This window comes from Struthio camelus, chromosome 10 (assembly GCF_040807025.1).
Source record: "Struthio camelus isolate bStrCam1 chromosome 10, bStrCam1.hap1, whole genome shotgun sequence".
Lineage (NCBI taxonomy): Eukaryota > Metazoa > Chordata > Aves > Struthioniformes > Struthionidae > Struthio > Struthio camelus.
Genome location: NC_090951.1, coordinates 12726653 through 12752392, shown reverse-complemented (window position 1 = coordinate 12752392; position 25740 = coordinate 12726653). Strand labels below are relative to the sequence as shown.

General features: G+C 36.3%; 1 protein-coding gene across 7 annotated transcripts in view; it reads left to right on the top strand.

Annotated features, from left to right (window-relative positions):
* TDRD12 (tudor domain containing 12) overlaps window positions 1-25740 on the top strand; it is a 42429-nt gene that overhangs the window by 11038 nt on the left and 5651 nt on the right. For 2 of the 7 annotated variants that reach the window (XM_068955433.1, XM_068955435.1), the window contains 18 exons: window positions 1420-1615; window positions 2264-2352; window positions 3564-3628; window positions 4330-4390; window positions 4770-4880; window positions 5347-5532; window positions 6213-6369; window positions 7598-7725; window positions 10476-10667; window positions 11809-11934; window positions 12411-12528; window positions 14939-15078; window positions 15168-15388; window positions 16128-16227; window positions 18144-18331; window positions 18733-18943; window positions 19781-19873; window positions 21936-22105. In XM_068955433.1, the coding sequence (XP_068811534.1) occupies window positions 1420-1615; window positions 2264-2352; window positions 3564-3628; window positions 4330-4390; window positions 4770-4880; window positions 5347-5532; window positions 6213-6369; window positions 7598-7725; window positions 10476-10667; window positions 11809-11934; window positions 12411-12528; window positions 14939-15078; window positions 15168-15388; window positions 16128-16227; window positions 18144-18331; window positions 18733-18943; window positions 19781-19873; window positions 21936-22105 (2552 nt within the window). The remainder of the gene's footprint in view (window positions 1-1419; window positions 1616-2263; window positions 2353-3563; window positions 3629-4329; window positions 4391-4769; window positions 4881-5346; window positions 5533-6212; window positions 6370-7597; window positions 7726-10475; window positions 10668-11808; window positions 11935-12410; window positions 12529-14938; window positions 15079-15167; window positions 15389-16127; window positions 16228-18143; window positions 18332-18732; window positions 18944-19780; window positions 19874-21935; window positions 22106-25740) is intronic. The other 5 variants (XR_011143127.1, XR_011143126.1, XM_068955434.1 and 2 more) reach the window with 4 other exon arrangements.

Here is a 25740-nt window from a genome sequence, read left to right as displayed (position 1 = left end):
ATTTAGCCTGGTAAAAATCTTAGCAGCAGCAGCAGTTACCTGAATAGGTCAGTTTTTATGCACCACAGCAACCTTGTTTGTCTTTATTTCTTTCTTGCCTAAATCTCATTGATTTCAGTGAAATGTTAAATTTTAAAGTAACATATCAAGTTCTTGTTTAAAAAAAAAAAAAGCAGCAAATAAGAGAAGCAAGAATTTTAAGGGTGTCTGTGTAAGCAGAAACTTGAATAAGAAACTAAGGGTTCTCTGCCCAAACAACATATGAAATGCATAGGGAAGTGTATGAAAGCTAATATTAGTGTTAAAACCAGAGCACTGTCATTTCAAGGTGGAGTTATTAGGATTAACTTTAAATGATCTGGAATTACACTGAATGAATTTTTGTAATCTTTACTTGGATTTCCTGTAGCGGTAATGCACAGCTGTTCATACATATGCATTTGTATTTTGGAGGTTACAGCACTTAAATGTGCAGTTAAATGGTACGTTTCAGAAGCCAGTGCCTGTTTTCAAGGAGTATTTATCTTTGCTTTTAAAAAAAAAAAAAAAAAAAAGTGAATTACTGAATTAGTCTGCACCCTGCACTGAGTTGTCGCTTTCAAAATATGCAGTAAGTAATTCAAATGAAAGGCTATTGTGAATTATTTTTGTGAACCTTTTGTGATATCTTACTTATTTTTATATTATTATGCAACTGTCTTACTGAAACCTATTTAAATACCATTCTCTTGCATAATACTGTGTCCTCAAACTTTTGGAAAAACTAGATCCACTTGCACAAAACAGGTAACTGACTTTTGCTAGATCTCTTCTGTCACTACTGCATAACTTAAGCAGCCATTCAATATGTATAAATAAATTAATTTAAACATTGCCTCTGCGCTGAGGTTTACCAAGGCTTTTAGCACAAACCATAGCTTCAGTGTTATAGACAATAGCTTTGAAGGTGCTATGGTTTGTGCTGCAGACAATAACTTTGAAGGTGCATACTGATTCTAATCTCTTTCATCAGTTCAGAAACCCAAATAACAATAGTGTCAGTGATCTTGTTTGAGGCAACAGGGTTCTAGAATTTATAGGTATAGTAGTATTTTGTCCTGCCGTCTTTTTGATTTTATGCTTATGCTGAATCAAACAGAATTTAATCAGCTTGACTTAATAGTTCTGAATTTTTTTAGGGGTCCCAGAAAGAGTTAATTGGATATAGGATTTTAGTGAAAAGTCTCAAATTGACAACTAGTTAACACTGCTTTAGAGAAGATATATGAAGACATGACTTCTTTTCCTATTCTTCAGAAAGCATTCACAGACACCTTTTCAGTCTTGCTGTTGCTTAAAGCTTCAAATGCGTCCTAAAAAGTATATAGTGTTGTAGTTTATTGCCTGTTGATGGTAGTTAAGAAATACATTGTTTTGTAGGTATGCGTTAATGATGATCTTGTCTCAAAGAATTTTGCTCGTTTTGAGGAAGCTAAAGAGAATACAGAGAGTCCTGCAAACGATCAAGAGAGCCAGACGTTAAATGTTGAGTCTCTTCCACTGAAAACTGTTAATCCTGCACTTCCTTTTAGCCCAGTGCTGTTTCAGGAGAAGATATGCATGAATCTTGAAACAGGTGAGCACCAGGCATATTGGAAACAATCATATATACAATGTACCATGTATCTTTAATTGGATATGTCATACCTGGACCAGGTGTCTTGATTCGAGTCCACCAATCAGATCAAATGATTTTCCCCTAACAAAGGATACTTATGTATCAGAAGAGCGATCAAATCATCAGAAGCAGCAATATTGTAAAGCTTTTTGTAGTGTTTAAGACTACGGAAGGCTAAGGGTGAGTTGATGTGGGCTTTTGTTGATATGTCTAATAGTATTAGATGTTCTTATTTAAATTACACTTAGCTTTGATCAGAAGTAGGTTGTTTTTTGAGTTTGGAGGGGTTTATTTAAACAGAGGGACTTATAAAACTATATTATTTATTGCTAAGTTGTTTACAGTGATTCAAATCTCTCTCTTTTTTTTTTTAGTATGCAACTTTCCTTGTTTGGTCCATATTTTAGTTTTTCTGCATAGTTATCTTTAGAACTGTAAAGCTAACTGCATAGAATTTTTTTTTTCCATTAGAGAGGAAATGATGCAAGAAACTCAACAACAAATCTGTGGCAGCCCACTGTAGATAGTAATACTGGCGTACTGGTTTTGTATGTTCTCAGGTAACTTAAAAATGCAGAAACACACCTATGATTATCTTTTTCCTAGATCATGCTGTTTCCACCTCTTTTCTTTTCAAGAAAGGACTGCACAGTCACCAAGTGTCAAGCACAGGTCTAAATGGAAGTACTGGATCTGTAAGTATTGTATTTCAGATTATATTATCAAAGACGAGTTAGATTAAATTTATGTAGCATAGGTAGCAACTACTGTAATCATCTAGCTTGTTCTTCTACATAACGTAGGTCTGGGACTATACTAATTCTTGATATGTTTCAGAACATTCTACTTGAATACTTTTTAATGTGCACTGAATTACACAGTTGGAGCTATGACACTTCCATGGGAAGAAAGGAAAATGAACAAATAGCTTTTAGACAAATAGTGACTAGTGTGGCCAGTCTTTCTCCATAAAGATCCTGTGTGCTGTCCCGTGTCCTCTTCTGTGAGATGCTTTAAGGGAGAGATTTGCTGCTTTGTTAGGAATGGTACTAGCTCTCCCCTCAGCTCAGGGAAAAGGAGATTTACAGAAGTTATTTTCTAGCTTTGAGAACTGGAGGATAGCAACCACTCTTGAACTTACCCTGGAATATCTTATTAAAAGATTTTGAAGAGAAAAAAGATGGAAGTAGTAGTGTAGATTGTTACTAAAGCAGAGCAGGGTTACCATTATAATCTTCTGCAACAGCTAGCTGAATTATCTTTACCAGCCGCTTGGGTGATGCAGGTCTTTCTGATGAAGTTTTACCTATGTGATTGCTTGTGGTTCATGATGAATGCTAATAAATCCCCTCTTCAGTAACTGAAGATCTTTAAGGTGACTTGGGATTTAGTATCTGCTACAGCTTACTCCCTTGAGCAGTTGGTCTGTCATGCAACTTAAGTCTGTACACATTCACTTTGTATATGAGCATGTGGATAACCAACTCTGAAATCCAGCTACGGATAGATAGCTTGTTCTTTTTTTTTTTCCAGTTTGTAGTGTAAAGGCTTCTGATTTTTTTTCTTTCTGTTTTAAAGGCACAGTATATGTGTAAGAATTACTATGTGTTCATACTATAAATCGTGTTGGTTAGAGCTGTAGCTTAAGATATGACCGTAAACTAATTTTAGAAAATATTGTGGTGTAACAAGTTAGACTTTTTTTTCCTGAAGTTTGTTTCGTCAAAATTGTTGCTATAATCAATCAAGCTTCCAGTTTTGTACAAAGAGAAATCCAAATAGTTGGAGAATTCTGGAGTTTGATAAGAAATCCAGTTTTGACTCTGTAGACTTAAATATTTTTCTGAAATGTTTTTCTTGAGTAGTATTTTAATGTTCAAAAAATTTGTTCATCTTTTCCTGTTAGATTGTTAAAGCAATGCCGGGTTTGCCTTTCAAGGAAAACACAACTCTTTCTCTTCATGCAGGCAGGTATGGTTCAATGTGTAGAATATTTAAAATAAATAAAAACCAAATTCATAGAAGCTGTAGTATGTTTTTGGTTACTATTCCGAGGAAGTTTGGGGGGGGAGGGGGGGGAAGATGCATACATATGCTTTGGAGGAAGAGGGGATTTTGAAGTTGCTGACATTTATCCACACTACACCAAAAAAGCAATTCCTTCTAAAAAATAGTATAGCAAGCATGTTTTGAGGAAATGTTGTTCTGCATGCTAAACAAGTTAAGTTACTTCAGTTGATTCTTACCATAATTTATAATATGTTCTCAAACTTAATGAAATAAGAACATGAATTGCTTTGTGCCGTGCTTGACGATTGCCTAGGCTGCATGTCAGCAGACGAATATGTAGTAAGAGTGTTTTTTTTAATTCACTTTCTAACTGATGTGAAAGTATGGGTTTTTTTTCATTTCTTGAAACTTCAAAAAACCCTTTTCCTACACTCACATCTGATTTCCCTTCTCTGTAACTTGAGGCAGTTACCAGTTAATTTTTATGAAGTTTTCCTTTGTGCTGTTTTTAGACGCTGAAAAGCTAGTATAGCAATTTGTAATCCATCAGAAATACTTTGTGAATGAATTCTTGCTTTGTGAAAAGATTTTAGAAATATTGGTGATATTTATAAATTATGTTTTACTCTTTATATTGAACTTCATGTCTGGCCGTTTCTCAGACTCCTGCAGTTCTTAAATTCTGATCCTCTGAAGACCCACTTTATTAAAGATGAACAGCAGGTATTTCAGGCATTAACTTTCATTTAACTTGTCTTGCACAAATTGTACTAGTCAGTTTTTAATTGTATTTTAATGGTATAGTTGAGAACTAACTGTGCATGGAACATATAATGCGTCCTTTTGAGTAGTTTAAGACGGTTGCTGTGTTATCCCAATCCCTTTATTAAGAAAGGGGTACAAATAGCGGCTTGTCTCACCTCTGTGGTCTGTGTAACTGTAAATACACTTTAAATATGTATAATGATGAGATAAATGTGTTTTGCCTATTTTCATCAAAATACCGTCTTTAAAGAACAAGAAATGCTTTTCTGTTATTGTATACAAATTGAACCCTTTTATTACATATTGTCCTTAAAACTGTCTTTTACTTGTCATACAGTTTCAGAATTTTCAAAATGTTAGTACAAAAGGAGACTTTGTTTTTCTTAGCAACAAAATTGAACCATCTTCAGTTCTGGAAACAGCACCACTTTTTGATGATCTGAAAAAGGTAATGCTAATATTTAGTGTCTCACTGATTGTCTTTAAGGCTAAGTATCATGCCCCAACATAGACCTCAGATAATATGTCATTGTGGTAATACGTTATTTTGACTGAAGAACGTTTAGGAAACTGTTCCTGTAATTGAATAAATGAAGAAACTTTAGAGAGATCAGTCAGACTTGGACAGCTTTCTTCTCATGTATCAACCACTGCCATACGTTATGAGATTTGAATCTAATTTTAGCTTATTAATATAACTCATTGCCCCAACAGGTGTTTTTTCATACTTCATGCTAAGTATGTTTATTGTGAGGTGAGTCAAAAGTCTTTAAAATACTCCATGTTTTATCCTGTTTATTAACAGGATTAACATTAACATTTAAACATTTACATTTAACATTAACATTTAAATACCTGCATTAACATTTAAATACCAATTTTTCATGTGGAACTCTTAATCTCTCTTTCTGTAGGAACTTATTCGGAAAAAATTTTTAGGCCCTAACTTCACAGAATCTTATTGTTGGCCACCAATAGCTCGAGGATGTGATGTACTTGCCATCTCACCTCAGGGAAATGATCCTCTCTTATATGTTCCGCCAGTTCTTACGTTTTTGCAGTCAGAAAGTTGCTACAAATCCTTGCCAAGTAGGAGTGGGGTATGTATATATTACAGAGTGGTATCAGTTTTTCTGTTTTAAAGTACAGATGTAGAATAATGATCCAAAAAATGCTGAATGTTTAATATATACATGTTAAGTACTCTTAGTATAGCTCTATAATGTTTGGCAGATTATATAAGCCTCCTGCTTTAAGGCTTACAGACTACATGAATGGGGAGTTCTAAAACTCATTTATCAAGTAATGTCTAAGAAGTGATTAATGTCATATCACTTAGTCCATGAAGTTTTGCTTTCAAGGTGATAATCAATCCGCACTTAATTCAGATTTATATTAGCTGTTTTAAATATCTGAATTCCTTTTGTAGCTTTTATCAGATCATAGAAACAGAATCATTGAGCTTGGAAGGGACCTCTGGAGATTGTCTAGTACAACCTCGGATTAGATAAGATGCTGCTATTTCTGTGTTAGGTTTCTGGACGTTTTACTGTATGTTGCTGCATGCATCCTTCTTTTTGTCTCCAGGTAACCTGACCTGTGATTCCTTGTGTCTAGAACATCTGCATTTAGGATATATTATAGTACTAAAAGCTTCAGTTTTAAAGTATTTAAAATTCTGTTTTGCAGGTTTTATTTTTCCCTTAAATAGTGAAAAATACAATTTAAGATTCTGAACTGTTGTCTAATACTGTGTAAAATTGTCTGTATATGTATACAGCCACTAGCATTAATCGTATGTCCTGGATGGAAGAAGGCACAACTTACTTTTGAATTATTGAAAACATACAGCAGATGCTCCAGACCGCTTCATCCAATGTTGATAATAGTTGGGCAAAACAGAGAAGAAGCTAGAAATGTGAAAATTCATCGAGGATGTAAGAACACTTTTTTATTTTTTATTTTATATTTATTACTTAATTATGCTTGAAAGCTATATGGGCTGCCTTAATTTCAGAACATTGTGAAAGAAGCAATTAATAGTTTGTAGGTCTTTTATTCTACAAAGTGATAATTCTCTCTTGAACACTGTAACTCCGTAGTGGTATATGAAGCTCCAGTAATGCTATTGAACAGTAAATGTTATTAAAGCTATTCTGCGCTGTTCTGCCTCTGAATCTAACACTTGCATACTCAGCATCTTTGTTTTAAGCTCCGTGACAATTACTCTTGAGTCAGATTAGTTGTAGGGATATGCTGAAGATTAATGCTGGACTTTGATTTAGAAGTAGTTTTGTAATAGCTTTGGTTGATATGTGATATCTATTGCAAACGAAGGTGATATCTATGTGTGTGTGTGTGTGTGTGTATGCATATATATATGTGTGTGTGTGTGTGTGTATATATATAAAATAAATATTTGGGGGACAGGTCTAAGGTTCTTTACAGCGTACACACTGGATACAATTCTACTCTACTCTTAATATAAAGAGAGTATTGGAAAAGTGAAGGATTAAAAAGGAGATAATAGTTCTCTGAATAAAAAGTTGCTTAAATTATGAATCTACTATTCTTTGAAATTTTCTTTTTTTATGGCAATTTCCAGTTGTTTATTGCAATCTGCTTATTGCAATAAATTCTAAGAAATTTGTATAGGTAACAGTAGTAGTGTGTGGAGGATACTTCACAGAGAAGAGGAAGCATAGAAGAGACAGAAAAGCTGTTGAGAGACTTGCCCTATTAAATCTATATTTACTAAAAACACTTTATTTAGTTTTGCTAATCCTCTGTGAGCTTTTTGTTTACCCTTAACAATCTCAGCTATGAGATCAGATCATGCTGCTCAGGGCTTTAGCCAGTCAGGGCTTGAAAATCTCCAGGGGTAGAGAATGCACCAGCAGACTAAAAATGACTGTCAACCAGAAGTCAGAAAGTGTGTGTGTGTGTGTACGTACCCCTCCCCCCCACATGCATGTATATATGCATGCATGTGTGTGTACATATATGTATATATACACACATATGTATGTATATAAATATTCAAGATGATGCATCTGAAATACAGATAGGACCTTTCTAATAACGTGAGTATGTTCTATAGTATTTTTACTCATACTCTTTCAAGGTATGAATTAAAAATATAACTTTTTTTCTTCTAACCTGTAGGTGAAGTTATCGTGACTACACCGTACAGCCTCTTGAGACTGTTTGAACATCACAGTTTGTTATTTCTCAGACTTTGCCATCTTGTTTTTGATGAGATTGAGATACTGTTCTCTGAAGCTAGTGAACAGGTGAATGGGTTTCGTGTTCAGATGGTAACATGCTATTTCATTTCTGTGCCCGTAACAGTCTTGAAGATGCAGGAAGATACTCAGAAAAACAACCCTTCTCAACCCCTATGGCAGTGTATAAGTTGTGAAGAGAATTCGAAAAATCTGTAGTTCTAGCAGAACGAAATACTAGAAAAGTAGGGTTGTAACCTGTTCTGCTTTGCCTGCCATCCATAGATGTTTTTTTATTTGCTTGTTTTTATTTAATGGAAGTGCTCTGTCTTGTCCTGTCTTATGCTGCTACTTTATTATGCTGTGTCTCATTTGCCATGGATGGTTTCCCAAAGACTTACAGGTGTTTTTTTCAGCACGGTAGCCATGGCTTCAGTGTCGAGTTTTTGTTTTGCTTTGTTTTTCAGTCTTATTTGAAGACTTGCATCCTTTACCTTTAGGAAGCTCCCTTTCCCTTCCATTATTGCTGTTACGACCAACTTCAGTCCAAGAACTATCTTTATTTGTAAGCTCCTCAGTCTCCGTGAAAAGGTAGAAGTTGGCTTTATGAAACCTCTGCTTTTGGAAATAATCATAATTTAGTGTTGGCACAAGCAAGGTGATGCCAACTCAGAGAATCCTGTTTAAAAAACAGCATTAAGTTCCTAATTGACAAGTATGTATTCATCTTAATCTTCAAACAGTGGCTTGTAACTCAAGTTTGAGTAAACTACATAGCAGCTTATGTGTAAAACCGTGCCAGCCACACAATTATGTTCTTCATGTAAATTTCTTCCAAAGGTCTTGCTGTTTCTTCTTGATGAAAGCATATCTTGATCAGTGTGGGGGAGGAGGAAAGCAGGATTGTGGAAACATAGTTTGTATTTGCCTGCTAAAACTTTTTTGGCAGAACATGTGAAAATGCTTGCTGCTTTGAGGCATCTTATGACATGCTTTCTGTTAATGTTACAGCATATAGTGTCATCAACATGCAAGAAAGCTTAGACACATTTGTGTTTTTCGCTGTCATAGATTTTTTAAAATTCCTTGATTTATTAATATTACCTATTTAAAATTTGATGATGAGACTAAAGGGCCATGTTTCCAGTTCTTAAATAATTTCTAACAATGAAAAGCTAGAGAAATCTCTCAATGGGGATAGATTGCCTAGTTTGCTGTATGTGAAGTCGCTTCAATGTGCCTTTGTAGCAGCAGGTCTCATCCTAAATGACATGAAATGTGATCCTTATCCAGTGGGGTATCCCTTCTTTCTTTTGAGACAGAGTGCAGATGTACCATATAAAGATTGTGGAAAAGGTATTTTATAAAATATAGTGCTTGTATCTACCTGATCTTAACCAGTTGCAAAAATAGTTTGTTTTTTACCCCCCTTTCATGTTCTGAAGTAGAAGTGTAACATTTTGTAGGCTCTTCTGTGCTATTCAAAAACATCGGTCTTGAATAAGAAAAAATAAGAGATGACGTTTCAAATGGAAGCTGTCATTTGATAGTAATTGAGCTATTTCAGCTCTTCTAGAGCATTATGTTGCAGAAATGTTAATAGTTAAAAGTATTGGGATGTCATTGCTGCTTTGGATAAGTTTAATGCCAGATTGAGAAAGATTTCTTCTTAGAGTTGTGCCAGAACCCTAGAAAATTGCTTAATATAGTGATGCTTTACGTGCCAAAAACTCTTAATGCCCTTTCACTACTGGGTTGCTTGTCTCCTATGTAGTGTGTGCTGATGTCATTAGAAATGCATTCGTTCTGCCTTTCCCTTGCGATCTTTCTTTTTAATAAATGGTTTTCTTGGGGGGGGGGGGCAAGTTAGCGTATTGGCAGATTGGGTTCATCTTCTACTTAACTTTTACTTTTTGCTGACTGCCTCTGATCTCTTAGGTCTGCTTTCATCTCAGCTTAGTGTTTCTCATATTTGAATAAATCCTTTTCCTGAAGTTTCTGCCTTCTCGGTGGCAATCTTGCATTATGATCCTATCTTTTGAGGAAGGTCTTCAGATCTTGTCTTCGACTGCTCCTTAAATCTTCTGGAGATCCACAGACCGACGGTTCTGCCCTGATCATAGATAGTCTGGTGAACTAAATTTTTTATAATGATCCCTAAAGATGTCTTTAAGAGTGTTTTCTGAAAATTTTTTACGGATTGAGTTTGTGAAGACAATTCTCTTAATTTGATGTCTAGAGGAACCATATTGAAGAAGGGATGGCATCTGTAACTTCATAGAAAAAGATTGAAAACTAATTTTTTTAAGTCATTGAAAATTCTGTGGCAACTGCGTATTTCTTAAGGTGCTGTTCTTGGTTTTCTGTTCTGTTGTATGCCCATACAAACCAGGGGGTTAACTTATTGTAGGCATAGGCTAAATTTACACACAAGGTGATGTGTTTTTCCAGTTTCTCTGTTTAGCAGATCTGTTTGTTGTTAGCAGGTTGACCTGTAAAACTGGAAGATTAATTTTTCTAGAAGATTTTTGTAAAAGGCTTGCTGAAGCTTCTCCTTTGGGTATTTATCTGTGCTAGCTGCCTCCCTTAATAGATTACTACAGTCTCTTCTAGATGATATAAACTTTGTGTGTGCATGTGCATGCTATTCCTTCATGCTCTCCTGTCACTTTCTTCTTTCTTCAGAAAGTCTCAATAGTAGGATAAAAGTGCACAAACCAAACACTTGTTGGATCGAATAGTGTCCTTTTCACTGTGGTTACGTACTCACTGGAATGGAATAAAAGGATAGAAAGAAGTATTGTTCTTTTTTTTAATAGGTTTTTACTATATTGGAGTATTACAGGAAAAGTATTATTATAGAAGAACGGCTATATTCACCGCATCAGATTGTTGCTGTTGGAACTTGTTGGAATAGACATATAGCACGTTTAATGAAGGAGTTCATGAATGATCCTTACCTTGTGATAACCACTGTGGAAGAAGCTTCCATATATGGAAATGTGCAACAGGTAAAAATTTGGGAGTGATGCCACTATTTGTATGCTAAGATATTTTTATTGTCTGTGAACTGATTAAGCTCAGTATACAAGTCTGCTGGTTTACTTTAAGTGGTTAGTGCTGGCATCGTAACTTAAAACTCTGTTCAGATTCATTTGCCATATATCAGCTTCAGGTGATTCTTAGAAAACTTCTGTAACGTTAATCACTGAATGAGCTGAAGGTCTTTTAATGTGTTTTGTAGGACTGAGGTGAAGATATTCCCCCAGCTATTTCGTTATTAGTGCAAGTAGGTTTCAATTTTTATGAAGCGCTTGTAAATGGTATAGTTTGTGATGAAAGTTTTATTAGAATGTGTTTGGAGTCATTAATTGGGAATGGCGGAGCTACAAAGTAAGTTTATTCCAAGGCAGTGCTTGTAAAATACTAGTTTTACTAATCTAAGCAGTGTGTGCTATACAACATGGAACTTGGTTTCTGGAAATTTTAGGTCAAAGTTATTAAATATTATTAGGTGTTTTTTCACTTAATTTCCAGTTAATATGCTGTAGTCCTTAAGAATAATCCAGAATGTTGTAACTGTGATCTGAGTTATTTTGTATCCGAGACTGTCATAAATTAGAGATTAAGTATATTTGGAAATTAGTATGACTAGACAGTTGAAACATGACACAAACCTGAAAAAAAAACCAAAAAATCCTTTCTAGTGATAAGTTGAATTTGTGGTTTGACAGGATGGAAAGTTGTCAGAGTTTTGATGCTTAGTTATTGACAGAGCTTTTCGGGCAGTGTAGTATGTTTTTTTTGGAGTGATACTTGGAAAATGCCAAACTTATATTGATAAATTTGATTAAAAAATTGGATAAATGAAAAATCATGGTGGCCTTTTCAATAGAGCGTTTTATTTAGATGTTTAAATACGGGGATGTGATTGTTATATGAATATATGCTTTTGAAAGCTATCCTAAATTGATCTTCTTTCAAAGAATGGTATCTTTTTTGTACTCTTAGCAGAAGAGTTAGTATGTACTGCCATCTCTTCGATTAGATGGTGTTACATAACATTTAACGCTTAATAAAAGGAAGAATTATGTAGCAGAATGTGTATGGATCACTTGAATCAGCAACCCTATGTTTTGTATTATCTTTTAGGTTGTGCAGCTTTGCTTAAACAGTGAGAGAATTGCTGTGTTGCTCAGAATACTGGATTTTACACCTAATGTTCAAAAGATGCTGATATTCACTAATTCAATAAATGAAGCAGAAATGGTTCATCAGGTAACAAAGTACAGTTTACATAGATACATGCTATTTAAAATGTTAATATGACAAGTTAAAATGTCTTGACTTCTGAGAAGAAAGAAGGAATATATGTTTGGAAGTTAGCTATTTCTTTCTGTTAAAAATAGCTCGCAGCCCCAACCTTCTGCCAGCTCTAGAAAAGCTTAAGTGACGGGAATGTCTTACGTAGAAAGCACCCAAACTTCAAATGGAATTTGCACCTCTTAAATAACTGTGATACGTTAATCTGTAAGAAGCTAGGCTTTATTAATTTTCTTTTAATACAGAAAATGAATAAGCTTAATCTTAAATATGAAATTTCTAGATTGTTTCTATGAAAAGTAACTTCTTTATTGGCTCTCCCTTTACAGTAACTAAGGTATGCTGGAGATTAACAAAATATACTAAAACTAGGGTTTATCAGAGCAGTTGCTGCGGTATTGGGGGAATATAACTTTTTATCTCCTCATCAGGCACTGAAGAGCAATTCAGTATTTTCCTTGAAAATACATAAAGAAAGCAAGTTTAATTTCAAAACTGTTTTAGAGCACTGGACAAAAAAATATAGTTCTGGCACTCATGTTGTGTTAGGTGAGTATTTTCTTCCTGTTCAGTTGTCAGTTTGTGATTATTTCTTCATGGTGAATTATGTTCTACTAGCTTATTTTGCTGTTGCTTCCACAGAGTAAGTTCCCTATGAATTTTTCTTTTTTCAGTTATTTACTTATTAGCGCTGCAGCTAATGCAGTTTCCGTTTTTCTGAATCCCAGGGCCAGTGGATGAGAGGAAAATCATTAGTAAGCCTTACGTATTAGAGGAAGCATAAGGGAGTTCTTTGAAATACTAGTACTAAAAAATGGTTGTTGTAACTGACTTTTAGAGAATCACAGAGTGGCTGAGGTTGGAAGGGTCCTCTGGAGATCATCTAGTCCAAACCTCCCTGCTCAAACAGGGTCATTTAGAGCATGGTGCACAGCATCGTGTCCAGGTGGGTTTTGAATATCTCTAGAGAAGGAGGCTCCACAGCCTCTCTGGGCAGCCTGTTCCAGTGCTCTGTCACCCTCACAGAACTTCTGCAGTTTCATGATTGTGTACTAATACAAAAGTATTTTCAGTATGAGGTAATTTAGAAGCTCATAAGCCTTGGCATAAACATTTTCCATGTGTTCTGGTAGAATTTTATTTTTTTAAGCTGCTTGCAGTAGCAAAGACTAGAGACTCTTAGGCAGTTTTAAACTTCATTTTTCCCTTTTGTACATTGAAAGCAGGAATATTGACTTAGTTACATCTGATCCATTGATCTGACTTTGTGTTAGCGTTTCTACGTTACTTCAGGTGTTTTCCATAATAGCTACGATCATACTTCCTGTATTGTTACAAGGCCATCTTAACACCCTAGTGGTTTGATAATCTTTATTTTTAGTAAAACTAATTAAACAAAAAGAAAAAAGGAAAAAAAAGGCAATCACTTTGAAGTGTTGAAGGCTCTTTTAATGTGAGAAGGATTACTTGAAAATGATATTTCATTTTCACAACAGTTCATATTCAGGCCCGAGCAGTACAGGGAGAACTTTTTTTTCCTCATACCGCGTAGCGTGTTACAGGTTGACAGTGAAATGCCATCACGAGTCAAGTTCTAGGCTTCAAGTCAAGTTCTGGATCTTCATGAGAAACCAGCTCATCATCTTTATCAGCCAAGAGCTAACCACCCATGCCTATCCCATCTAGGCTGGTGCTAGGTACTGAAGGAGAAAGACTGTTCTGACTTTGTGTGCATCACTTTAGTAGTAGATCTTTGTCACCTACGGGCTCCACATGTCTTAAGTCTTTCTAAAAGCAGAGAACTCTGAGTGCTTGCTTTCTTCACTGTTGTTGTTGTAATAGTAGGTATCTGCCTGCTGTGATGATGACTCATTTCAGGAACTTCTCAAGAGAATGCCCTGGTCAGATTTTTCCGTAGTCTCGTATTTTACAGTAACTATCCCAAGCTTCATTGCTGTTAATGGATTCAGCTGCTTGCTTCTTACTTCTCCCTGTCCTTCCTCCTTCCCTTATGTCCTTTGACCCTCTCCCTCAGCAAGTTGAAAGGAAATAGAAATGCCAAGTGTCAAATCGTTATTTCTGTACTCCTGCCCATTACTTTAATTCCTGCTGATTTCAGCCACTGTTAAGAAAAGCAGAATAATACTTTAGGGACTGTTATATTGCAAGATACACCACCCTACTGAATCTTGAACACAAGGGTGGGGGTATTGCTATATGCTTGCCCTAGTCTTGTAGCTTTCCTAGGCATCTCTGTTAGCCAGTGTCAGAAACAAGGACTTGAACTGGAGCAAAGCCACAAACCTTTGATGTTATCTGTATGGTTACCCTTGCGAGGATCTTAGCTAGTTTTTAGTACAACAACAGTTTTGCTTGCTCAAGTCTTGAATAACCTCTGCTCCTCTACCCTGGTTTTCTACAAATGCCAATGTCCTACAGCATCTCAGAGAACCTTCTAGGTAAAGACTGGTCATCTGGAGATATTTCCTCTTCTGATTCTTGGAAAATCGGCTCTTAACCAGAGGTTATGCAGATTCTTTGGGTTAATACGTTGTTACATTTTAGAAATGTCTGCAGGGAAGGCAGTTGAAAGTCTTTTACTTCCCCTTTTTTATAGTTTGCCTTGTCCTTGGATGAGGAATGTTTTGATGGTAAATGTGGTTTGAAGATGAACTAAATAAATCAGGTTTAAGCTTTGATAATACTGATACAAGATAAAAGATTATACAAGAGATGATTAGAGGAGACTAGTGTGTAATCCTGTGTCTTTGCCGTATGCCTATGAAATTTATTGACTGAAGAAACATAATACCTTATGCGAGTGTATTAGAAAAGACCTTTCTCTTGGTTCTTGAAGCAATGAATGGGGAAAAGAAAGCAGCTGTGACAAATGTGATGTAATACTTAAGATAACTGTAGTAATTCTTAAATATGTTGTGCTTATAAAACATATTTTTAGTCTTAACAGATGACTGCATGCAGTCTTTGGGAATTACAGATGCAACTTGCGTAATACATTTCAGTTTTCCTCCTTCTCCAAGAATCTTTGGTCAGCGTCTACACAACATGTCTGAGAACTTCCACAATGTGCTAGAGAAGGTTTGAGTAATTCTTGGAAAAGTTATTATCAACGTTTGATACTTACACAGTGGATAAGTTAAAAGTTTTTTAAAAATACTTTTTTTTAGGGTTCTTTTGTCGATCAGGAATATACAAAAGCAAGGTCAGTCTTACTATTAACAGAAAACGATGCGTGCCATGCTCCTGGGGTCCTGCACTATTTGAAGCGTGCTGAAGCTGAAATTCCACCAGAACTGCATGATTTTACTGCCAGGGCGCTAGAAGCTGAAGAAGAGAAGAAGCTTGAAAGGCCACTGTGCATCTATCTCAAAACACTCGGGTTTTGCAAGTAAGGAAATAACGAGTTTTCCCAACACCCGTACTTACACAACAAGGCATTATCTGCTCTGAATGGTTACTGCTACCAATTACTTGATTAATTTTCTTGTTGGATACTTTTATTCAGGTCAGTTTTTTGCTCATGATTCCCTCTTCACTGTTTTACTTGTTTCATTCGTTAGGTACTTCTATAAGAGCAAAAATATTAACATATTTTTGTGGAGACTAATACATAGTCTGACATAGTAGCATAATTGCTCCTAACTCTTACCCAGATGTACTAGAGTGAGCTTCAAGCCATTGCTTTGATTAGTATTCTAGACACAATTCTGCAGTGCCAGTACGTGCTTTACCCTCTCCCCTATCCTCTCCTGTCCCTCGAAGGTGGGCAAGTAGATGATGACTTCTCTGAGCTGTGTACAACAGGAATGTAAGTAGTTCCTGAGGGAGGAAGCTAAAGCGTTCGCAGGTATGACTTCAGTGTAAATGCTGTTATGAGTAATGAACAAAAAAAAGTTAATTTTTCGTGCTTATTTTCCCCTGAAATAAGGTGATATTTTTATTACAAACTTCAGCCATTAAGATTGTTTTTACAGTTTTATCTACCTGTCTCCCTGAGCATTGGTGCAATTCCATAATCAACTTCTATCCCATTTGGGGCTGCTGCAGAGTTTTAGTGTGTTAAGTCACGTTTTACCACGGAAAACAAAAGGTTCTTTTCTAAACTGTTTTTTTCCCCCAATACATAGAAATAGAAGAGTGTGTCCAGACCGTCATCACATTAATGTACAAACAGACATGTCCCAGAATGTGCCAGATAAAATTACACCAACGCCTGGGTGTGTGACAGTAAGTTGTTAGTATCTATCTTATTTTCAGGTACCAAGAAGACAGGTCTTAAGTAGCTATATTTGACATATATGTCAATAATATGTCAGTAGTAATATTACTACTTTTTTTTTTTTTAGATTATACTAATGTTATTGTATTATATACTATATCTCTGGGATGTTTGTTCTTTAGGTTTTTTTCATCTCACACTTGCAGGGGTTGTAGCGTAAATAAGCAGTGTCATGTTTTTCCTTATTCCTTCTTAGTCTGAGCTAAAATTGTTTTGCAGGTGATTCTAAGTTGCCCTCTGACTCTCTTCTGCTTTAATAATGATAATTTTTCTAGCCTAGCTTTCTATGGGCAGGTGTCTTATGTTCTGTTTATTTCCTCCCATAAATTGAAACCATTGACCAAAATTGACAAAAGTTAAAGTTGCTATAGAGTTCAATAATTAATGTTCATTGTAGAAGAGACAAGAGTTAATCTTCTAGAGGAGAGGGAAGAGAAGTGTAATTGGAAAAGAATGCATGCTTTGTTAGAAGCAAGAATTTTTTCTTTACTAAAATCAGACTTGCTGGAAAAAAGAGTGTATTCAGGTCCTGCTATTTGGACTAGTATTTTTTCACCTGATGTATCCACAGAGGAATGTGATACACCTCCTCCCTCATCTCCCAAGATGGGATGGTCTTTCCTACTAAGGTGTCAATACTTTTTAAACTTTTGACAGAGTGCCCTTCTACCTGGACGTTTTTTCTTATGGTTTCACAATCAACAAACCTTCATGGTTGTTGGTTTGACTTTGCTGTTGTTGTTCTTAACGTCCCAGCAATGTCTGTCTCCAGCTCTCTTCACCTGGCATGTCATTCCCTTCTATACTGGGGTCTCTTCCCTTACTGCAGTATTGTACAGCCTCTCTTCTTGGCTCCTTGTTAGATGATGATTGCTAAGGGCAAATGTAGACATCAGTTATTATTTCTAAAGGTAGCACTTAGGTCTAAGAGGTGCTGGTTGTCTCACATTTGGATCAGCCTCTTCCACCTTCTTCCTGTTCTGGCTTGTACAGAGGTCAGGTGCCTTCAAGTCAAGCAGTTAAAGGGCATTATCAGTCCCCAAATGTCAATGGTGGTGAGGACAGAAAATAGAGAACTGGATGGCTTCTTTGGCATCATCATTTCTGCCTGATATACAAGCTTTTGTTGGTAGGTATGAGTTCAAACCCTTTGACAAGCTGCATGTGTTGAGTTTTCATAGTTGCCAGAGGCCATGAAAGATTTCATGAGACTCCTATTGGAAGCAGGGACTCCCTGTGGTGCACTTGAGACAGCAGTTGTGGCTTCCTCTTCCTGTTTCCTCATCTAGTTACTTCTGGTTATCCTGACTGCAGAACCCAGGTGTCTTTTGTGCGATTCAGTTATCAGTTTGAGACCTGTTCAAACGCACTTTCCTTTTTAGTTCAGAATCCGGTAAAATGCTTCATTGCTTTAAGACACACTGTGCTCTTTCAGGGTTTTTACTAAGTGGAAATAATCTTTCTGGTCCTCTTACTATGCTGTCTGGCCTCATTCCCCCAGCTCTTTCTCACTGCTTCCACTGGCATGGCCAGAATATTTAGAATTAAGTCTGAATAGTGTGTAGTGCCTTAGTAGCTAGCACCTTGGCCAGTGGCAATATAGTTCACTGGTGTTTTTTAAGTGGAATACCATTAACTGAGACTTAAGGTATTGGTTCTTGCTGTATGAATATGTATCCACTAGACTCTGGAGAATGGTCAGTTAGTAGTATTTGTATTCTTACCTGTTTCTGAAATTTGTGCACCTCTGTCGCTTCTCTGGGCTTGCAAAACATAAGTGATCTTGGATACGAGAACATGCATATGTCATTAATCTCAGAAATCATCCACTCCTCCATTTTTTCAATGTATCTTATGTTTTCAGGTCGTGCCTCTGCATATTGTAAATGCAACAAACTACTTTGGTCGCATAGTAGATAAACAAAAGGACCAATATGCAATTCTTGCTGAAGAAATTAATGAGTATTTTAAGAAACCTAGTAATAACGTCTCTGTGGAAAAGGTGGAGAAACTAACATTGTATGGATTATACGAGGAAACATTTTTTCACAGGTAAAAATAATTTTAAATAACTTTCAGGTGCACTTTTTAACACAAAATAACCTAAACCTTCCCTATTTAAAAAAAAGAAAGCAGCAAACTAAAAACCCTACTGCTATTCAAATCAGTCTTTAAAAAGACGGTCTTTAAAAAGCCAGCCTGTATTTTTTTTAATTTAGCAAATGGAAAATAGAGTGAAGAAGCGCACATGTGTGCACATGCACATATTTCTATGTGATATTTTATAGAAAATGTGTAATATTTTAATATAGAAATAGAAGTTTTATGTTTTAACTTACTATGAAATTTTCATTCCTAAAAGATTAGGAAAGAGTAAATTAAAAAAGAAAACTTTTTTTTACAACTGATAGTATGAATAATAATTCAGTTTTTCTTTTCTCACCCTTGTGAAGGGTTCAGGTACTAGAGATTTCCCCAAAGGAAGAAGAAAAATTATTCTTTAATGTTACAATTAAATACATAGATGAAGGCAGAATGAGTCAAGTAGAGAGCCATCGACTGCTTGAGTTACCTGCAAGATTTCAGTGTCTGCCACCTCAGGCTGTGGAATTTATAGTTTGTAGCGTGAAACCCATTGATAATGAAATTGAATGGAACCCAAGGGTACAGTTCATCCATTTTTTCCTAGTGTTTCCTTTAAGTTCTGTAAATTTTCTGTTTTTTATTTTCTATGGGGAAGCAGTTAAAAAAGTGTAAACTTAATTCTCAAATTTCTTTTTTTGTTGTTGTTGTTTTTTGTTAATTGTACCAACAGATACCTGTATTACTGGGCCAGATAATTCCAAGAAGTTAGTTCTCTTGGTTTTATGCCTACAGAATAATAAAGTGAAATGTATAGGATAGTTCTTCCAAATGATGTAATACATGATGTATTAGTCACAGTAAGCATTCATGTTTTCTTCAAACGGAAGTTAAGTAAAAGATGATCTTTAATACTCTGCCTTACCAGCTAGTTTACTCTTTGTTGTCAAAAGACAGCTTTGAGTGGATATTTCAGGAAGTGATGCTTTAATCAGTACAATTCAACTGATAAATCTCATACTGCTTCTTTAGGAAATGTTTTCCAAAGAACTCTTTGGAGAAGCCCAAAAATCTTTTTTTCTCTTTTCTTCAGAATTTTTCAAAGTGAGGGAAGAGTGCATATGACCTGTTCCAAAATAAGTTATTGGTACTCTTGAATCTGTGGGGAGCAGCGGGAAGGGTAACCTCTGTAAATTGGTCTGTGATTGAGTGTCCTTCTGTTAAGGAAGCTCCTTCCTCAAGGAGTGATACTCTTTTAATCTGTTAATACTTTGAGTATTTCATCAGCTAATTCAAAAATTGGGTTTTTTATTTGTTAAATACCCTTATTGTTAATTACAATGAAGTAACTTTCTGAGCTTAAAATAGCTGCAAAATTATGCTGTACATCTCAAATGGAGTGAAAATTGTTTTTCTTAGGTTACTAGTCATATTTATCACAAAATTAAAGGAAAACCACATGAAGCAAAAATGGTGCTTACTTTGGGAAATACAATTTGGGTTGACCCAATGGTAAGTATAAAATTACGGCATTAGAACATATTTAATATTTTTATCTAAACTCCATTATAAATGGTTTTGTTTCTTCCTTTTCTTCTGTTGTTTCTTATTTTAATTTTATTCTGTTCAGTTTCCACATAATGCTCTTCATTAATATTAGTGTTTGCGTACATAGAATATGTGGTTGAGTATATCTTGAACTGTAAATGTGGAAAGCTGAGTTTGCACCAGTAACAGAGCAACAAATGAATTCTAAAAGTCATTCAGACTCTTCCAAAAAAGCTAATAACATATTTTGGAAATACTATTTTTTAAACATTATTTTCTTGTAAAATCAATTATATAGTTTGTCACACTTTCCTCTGAAAGAATGACACTTGTTCTTTAATGTTAAGATTATTTGCTGATGTCTAAGACCTCTTATACTAGAGGTATATTCTAGAGATTTATTCTCTTTATATTTCTAAGACTTTGCTGTCTTTTATGATTCTTGCGCCAGCTTGGCGTTGGGGAAGGTGATGTTTCTTCCTCATCTGTCCACATTGCGAGAACAATGATCAGTATATAACAGTTGTATTGTGATATTTTTGTTTCTGCAGTGATTCAGGTACAGTGAACTTCTAGATTTGATGCTCTCTTTTTAAATGCCCTGGTTTCTTCTTGAGTTTTTCATATTTTCTTGCAATCCTTTTTCCTGCAGCAAGTTTGATTCCATGTTTTTCTGCAAATTAGAAGAAGCTCTTAAACCCACCCCCTCCCCCATGAGTTTTGATCAAAGTAGCAAGAATAGGTGTTTTTGTTCTTGTTTTTGGTATCCTTTTACCTGTGCTAATCATCTGGAAGATTTGTTGCTCTTTGGGGCATCGACTGAATTTCTTTCTGTCAGCATTCAAAAGGGGACCCATAACCATCAGTTTAATATAAAAGGCTGTGATTCTGATCCTTCCAGAGTTTAAGAGATTCTGTTATGTTTTATCAGTGTAGTAATCTCGGACAAAAGGCGTAACTGCTTTAAATATTGATTCTCTCCAAAGGTTGACTTTTTAAGCTTTTCCTGGAATTAGAACTTCAAGGTCAGTGCCATGTTTATGTTGTTCCTCTGTCCATTCTGTGGCCCATAAGAACGGACTGGACCAAGTATCGCTGTTTGCAGTACTGGCTGGAAGAGATTGGCTAGGGAAGAGTTAAGAGTAGGTCATGCATACGGTAATGCTTCCCCTAAATATTCTCCTAGTCTCCCAAAAACTTGCAGGTAGAGATTGCCTTAACTCTGTCTGTCTTCAAAGGAAACCTTTAAAAGGCAAAATAGCACTATCTGTTCTGAAAGTTACAATAAAGGGCAAAAATAAAAATCCCCGTGCATTGTAAGTCTCTCTAACAGTGGTCTGATCAAGCTGGTTGCATTGTCATGATGTCTGTCTTAAATTAAGTTCATTTTACGATATCTGTGATGTGCTTTTTGTGGCTGCTGAGTCTTGCCACAGAGCGTAGTAAGGTATTCCTGTGTTTTGGAATGTATCTTGCAATTTTTTGTCTGTGCTTTCAGTCAACTATTGCAGATGAAAAAAGTAGAAAGAAAAAATCATCTAGAAGTAATCCTCACTAATAGCTTCTTTTCCGGTCTAGTGCGTCTCAGTACTTTGTCTTTGATTTTTGTACTTTTATTTCTTTGGTGTTCTGGGTTTTTATTTGCTTCCCACTGCCCCAGCAGTTTTATCGTTCTTTGGGTCTAGAAATTAGTCACAGCTAAAGTAACTACTGAAGTATGTTGTGTGTTTTGGCTGAAACCTGTGTAATCAGGACCAGGGTTTCATACTCTTTGCCTTCTTGGTTCTGTTAGATGGAACTAGCTATTGGTTATTTGAGCTGTTACCAGAGTGGAAAAGAGGGTGATACTTTGAAATCAATGGAACGTAGGTAAGAAATTTTCCCTTTTGAAAACTGGAGAAAACTAATTGTTTACAGGTATAAATAAATGAGGATACGTTTATTGTTTTATTTGAAGAACAGCCTAGAGGTGGAGAGAAACAGTCTATGAACTATTGTGTTCATGTATTATGTTCTGTAATTCAAGGTCCGAGTTACCAGGCTTTCAAATTTGAAGACATCTGTCAATGAATACAATGTTCGATCTGAGATTTTGTCTATGGGGCTGGGAACAGACAATCCGGAACATATAAAACAACTTCAGAAGTTGTGCAGACATGTGAAGGTGGTATCTCATGAGAAGAAGTTGGAGACTTTGTAAGTGTTTACCACTTTTTTTCAGCGTATGTTTTAGTACAGGAAAAAATTCCATTGCATTAATTAGATATTTACATTATTAATATTACTGAATATGTTTTTCATTTAGACATAAAGATAATAGTGTTTGTGCAGATCTGCTTTTCTCTGACTATATTCTGTAGCCATAAAAATATTATGGAAGGGAAAACACAAATTCTAGAAAATCTTAAACTAGCCTTTGAGGTGGCTAGTCAAGTTTATGATAAAAACTTGAGTCTGAACTCAATTTCCATTGTCTTTATTATGATCAGTAGCTTTTTCTGAGTGCTTACCAGTCAGAACACCACCCCAATAAAGCATATTGTTGGTGTGTGTACAACTGCGGTATTCAAGCTGGAAAGATTAGTCAGTTTTTGTTTTAAAAGGGTTAGGGTTGTATTCTTAATGAGTATGGCTACATGTTTGTTTTTGCAGTAACAGCCCCCGTGTACGTCTTCCTTGCGTTTCCAGATCAATCTGTTTTGTAAATTGTTAGAATTGAGTAAATACTGTACGTGTGGTAGTTGTTTTTTTTTTTTTTTTTCCTCAGGGATATCACAGATTTAATAAATAAATAAGAGGTACATTTTTTTTTTAAACCTCATTGTGAGAGTTAAGAACATGCTTCGTCAGTGAGTTACAAGGCTGGTTAATTTACCTAGGTGCAAGAACAAATTTTGCTGTGGTCTGTCCAGGGTCCCAGACTGTCAATTCAAAATTCATACGAACATGACATCTGTAGTTTTTCATTCTGGCCTGTCTGGCATCTTGTTCAGGAGTGTTTCTTTAGCCACTCGCTCCTCTGCTTGGAATGCCATCATTGAAAAAATACTGGGTTTTGTCTGACAAGCCAAATCTTTTAGTATTTACAAAGAGCGGAACAAATCTCGAATGTGTTTTTAAGAGTGTAAGTATTGCTTCATAATCATAAAAGCTCCTTGAACTGCCATCATGAGAAATGGATGTGTTGTCTCGGGGTTAGATACAATAATTAAGGTTATGTTTCCTGTGACTTATGCCAGCCAAAAGGGTGAGTTAGCCTGCTCCCTCTGAATTCCATTTCCATTGAAGTTCTGCAGTGTTTATCTAAAACTGTGTCAGACCTTAGTCTTAACCAGAGAATTTTTTCCTACGTTGTGTTCAACCCTAAAAATCGGTACTTGAGAGAACGAACAGCTTTTGTACTGTTGATGTTAGGAAGGCTTTTTACAGGTTTCATTCCTTACAGAAGACTCTTGGGCTCTGAGGCTTCTGCTACCTCAAGCAGAACCTTTTCAGATTTATTTCTTGCTTCATGCTGTTATTAAACAGCAAGGTTGGTGACCTCATAGTGGTCACCAGAGCACGTTATACCTGAATCCAGACAACTCTGTTGTGGTGCTGTGTGCAGCAGTTCCCCTTCAAATACATATAATGCAATCACTTGGATTTCTTTGTGCAGATTCACCAAGCACAACACTATTATTGAAACAACAGAGACTGCAGACCTGACTGCAGCCTTTTTTTTTTTTTTGGGGGGGGGGGAAGAGGGCAACAATTAAGGCAGTAGTTAAATGAGAGGACTCAAAAAGTTTCCATCAGATAAAGTTGCCAGAGTAATTGTGTTGAGTCAAAATGATATGCTGTTCCCTGGGTATGCTGTGCAGTGGGAGGAGAGCCTGTGGTACAGCAGTTACTGATGAAACTGAAGGAGGGCTTTCCCCTTTCACGTGAATTGTCTAAGTGTGTCTGGACTGAGAACATACAAGTAGATTACACATCTCAAATACTACTTGCTGAGTGTACAATGGAGATCACCTCTGGCCCTGGAATGAGTAGCTGTCTCAACATCCAGTCTTTTTGGCTGTGGCTTTGGTCCTTCCTTCCCCATCAAGATTCACTGCCTGGAATATCTAATGTAGACCAGAACTACTTTAGTGAGATTCCTGAGTGTTTTTCTTCCTCCCCCCAGTCATCTTCCCCTGAACATAGTACCTTTTTCTGACTGCACTGTTAAGTCCCAAGATCACCCAGGTCAGTGTTACAAGAATACAGTTCTTGTCTCTCCTTTGGCATCTGTTCACCAGGTGGCTGCTTAGATATATCATCCAGTACACAGCTCAAGCCACTTACTGCCTTGTGAAAGCCAGTTTGTAGATGTAGTGGTCCTCATCACTGTCTCTGCTCTTGACGCCACGGGAAGTTGAGATCAGCTGACACTGACAGAGCATGTGACACAAGTGAATTTATCTCTGTGGTTCTGTAAACCTTGTGCATTTCTGCATGTACTTATTTCCCTCACATGCTGATGTTATGTGTGTGTGATAGCATCATGAATAGCACACCTTTACCCTTCTTTCTTTGCTGGACATCTGAGAACGATGCAGTGAAAAAATACTGGCTCTGTTATCTTAACATCGGTATGCTGCTGTCTTGTCTTAAAGGATGTCTTTAAGACATCAGAGCTGAGTTGGCATGCTCTCAGCATCTGCCAAGACAGAAAGAGGCAGTCTTGGAAGTCTTCTGAGACAGGGCCTCTGGGGCCCTTGGAAGCGTTACCCGAGAGCAGCAGTTGATTCGGCTCTTTTTGGCTTGAAGCATATGAGCAGTCTTGCAAGTTCTTCAGGGAGCTGTTCCATGTGCTTGACTCCCTTCCCTGTATTAAAGCAGAAGCTGAGCTGAATTACCTGAGGGTTAGAAGGTGTTTCAGTATCTTCCAAGTATGTGACAGATTACTTTACCTCTGCTTAGTCTATGCTATTTTGACAAGCATTCTACCTTTTTTCTGGTTTTGTGTTGGATTTCTGTGTGGTGTGCAGTCTCTTACCTATTGTCATCCATGGCTAGGAAGGTGCCTTATTACTGAACAGGTGCACATCATGCATCAGCTTCTGCATCTCTGATCATGATGATTGCAGCAGAGGCGACTAAGAGCATTTATACTCAGTAAAAGATGCTATAAAATAACGTGAAGATGAAGGATATTTTCTATGCTATTATAAGTTTTTTTGGGTTTGCTTGTTGTTTGGGTTTTTTTCAGCAAACTATTCTTTGGGAACTTCTCCCCAAATTTTTCCAGGATGATGGAGGAGGTTGTGGTACATCAACACTGCATGTGGATCTCTCCAATTCACTGCCTGATTGGCTGGTGGATAAATGGACAATCAAAGCACTAGGTTCCTAGGTCTCTTTACGTGATGTTTGGATATCATCTCATGAAGGCTTGGAAAATACTCCTTAGTTGCTCCTGATTATTGGAGTTTGAGAAACACAAACTGTTCTCCATTGCAAGTGTTTCCGCATTTCAAGAGGTTACCAGGCCTTGGTTAAAAGCATTTTTTTGCAGGAATATTCTTGTTGCACAGTATGCATAGTTACATATTGGTTATGAAGACCTGTGGTGCTTTATTCCGGATTTAATATACCAGGCTTTTGTCTAACTTCATCCACTATTTACTTTCCCAGTTGTCAGCCCCTAACCTTTAAGTCCTTTCTCTGCTTATGCGGAGCATTCTTGCTGGTTGGCTGCTTGTAGGGTGCCTGTGTGGTATGAGAATATGTAAACATTTTGTAGAACTCCAATTGCTTTAAATAAGTTTAGATTTTTGTCTGACTTAGACATTTGAAGGCTATTA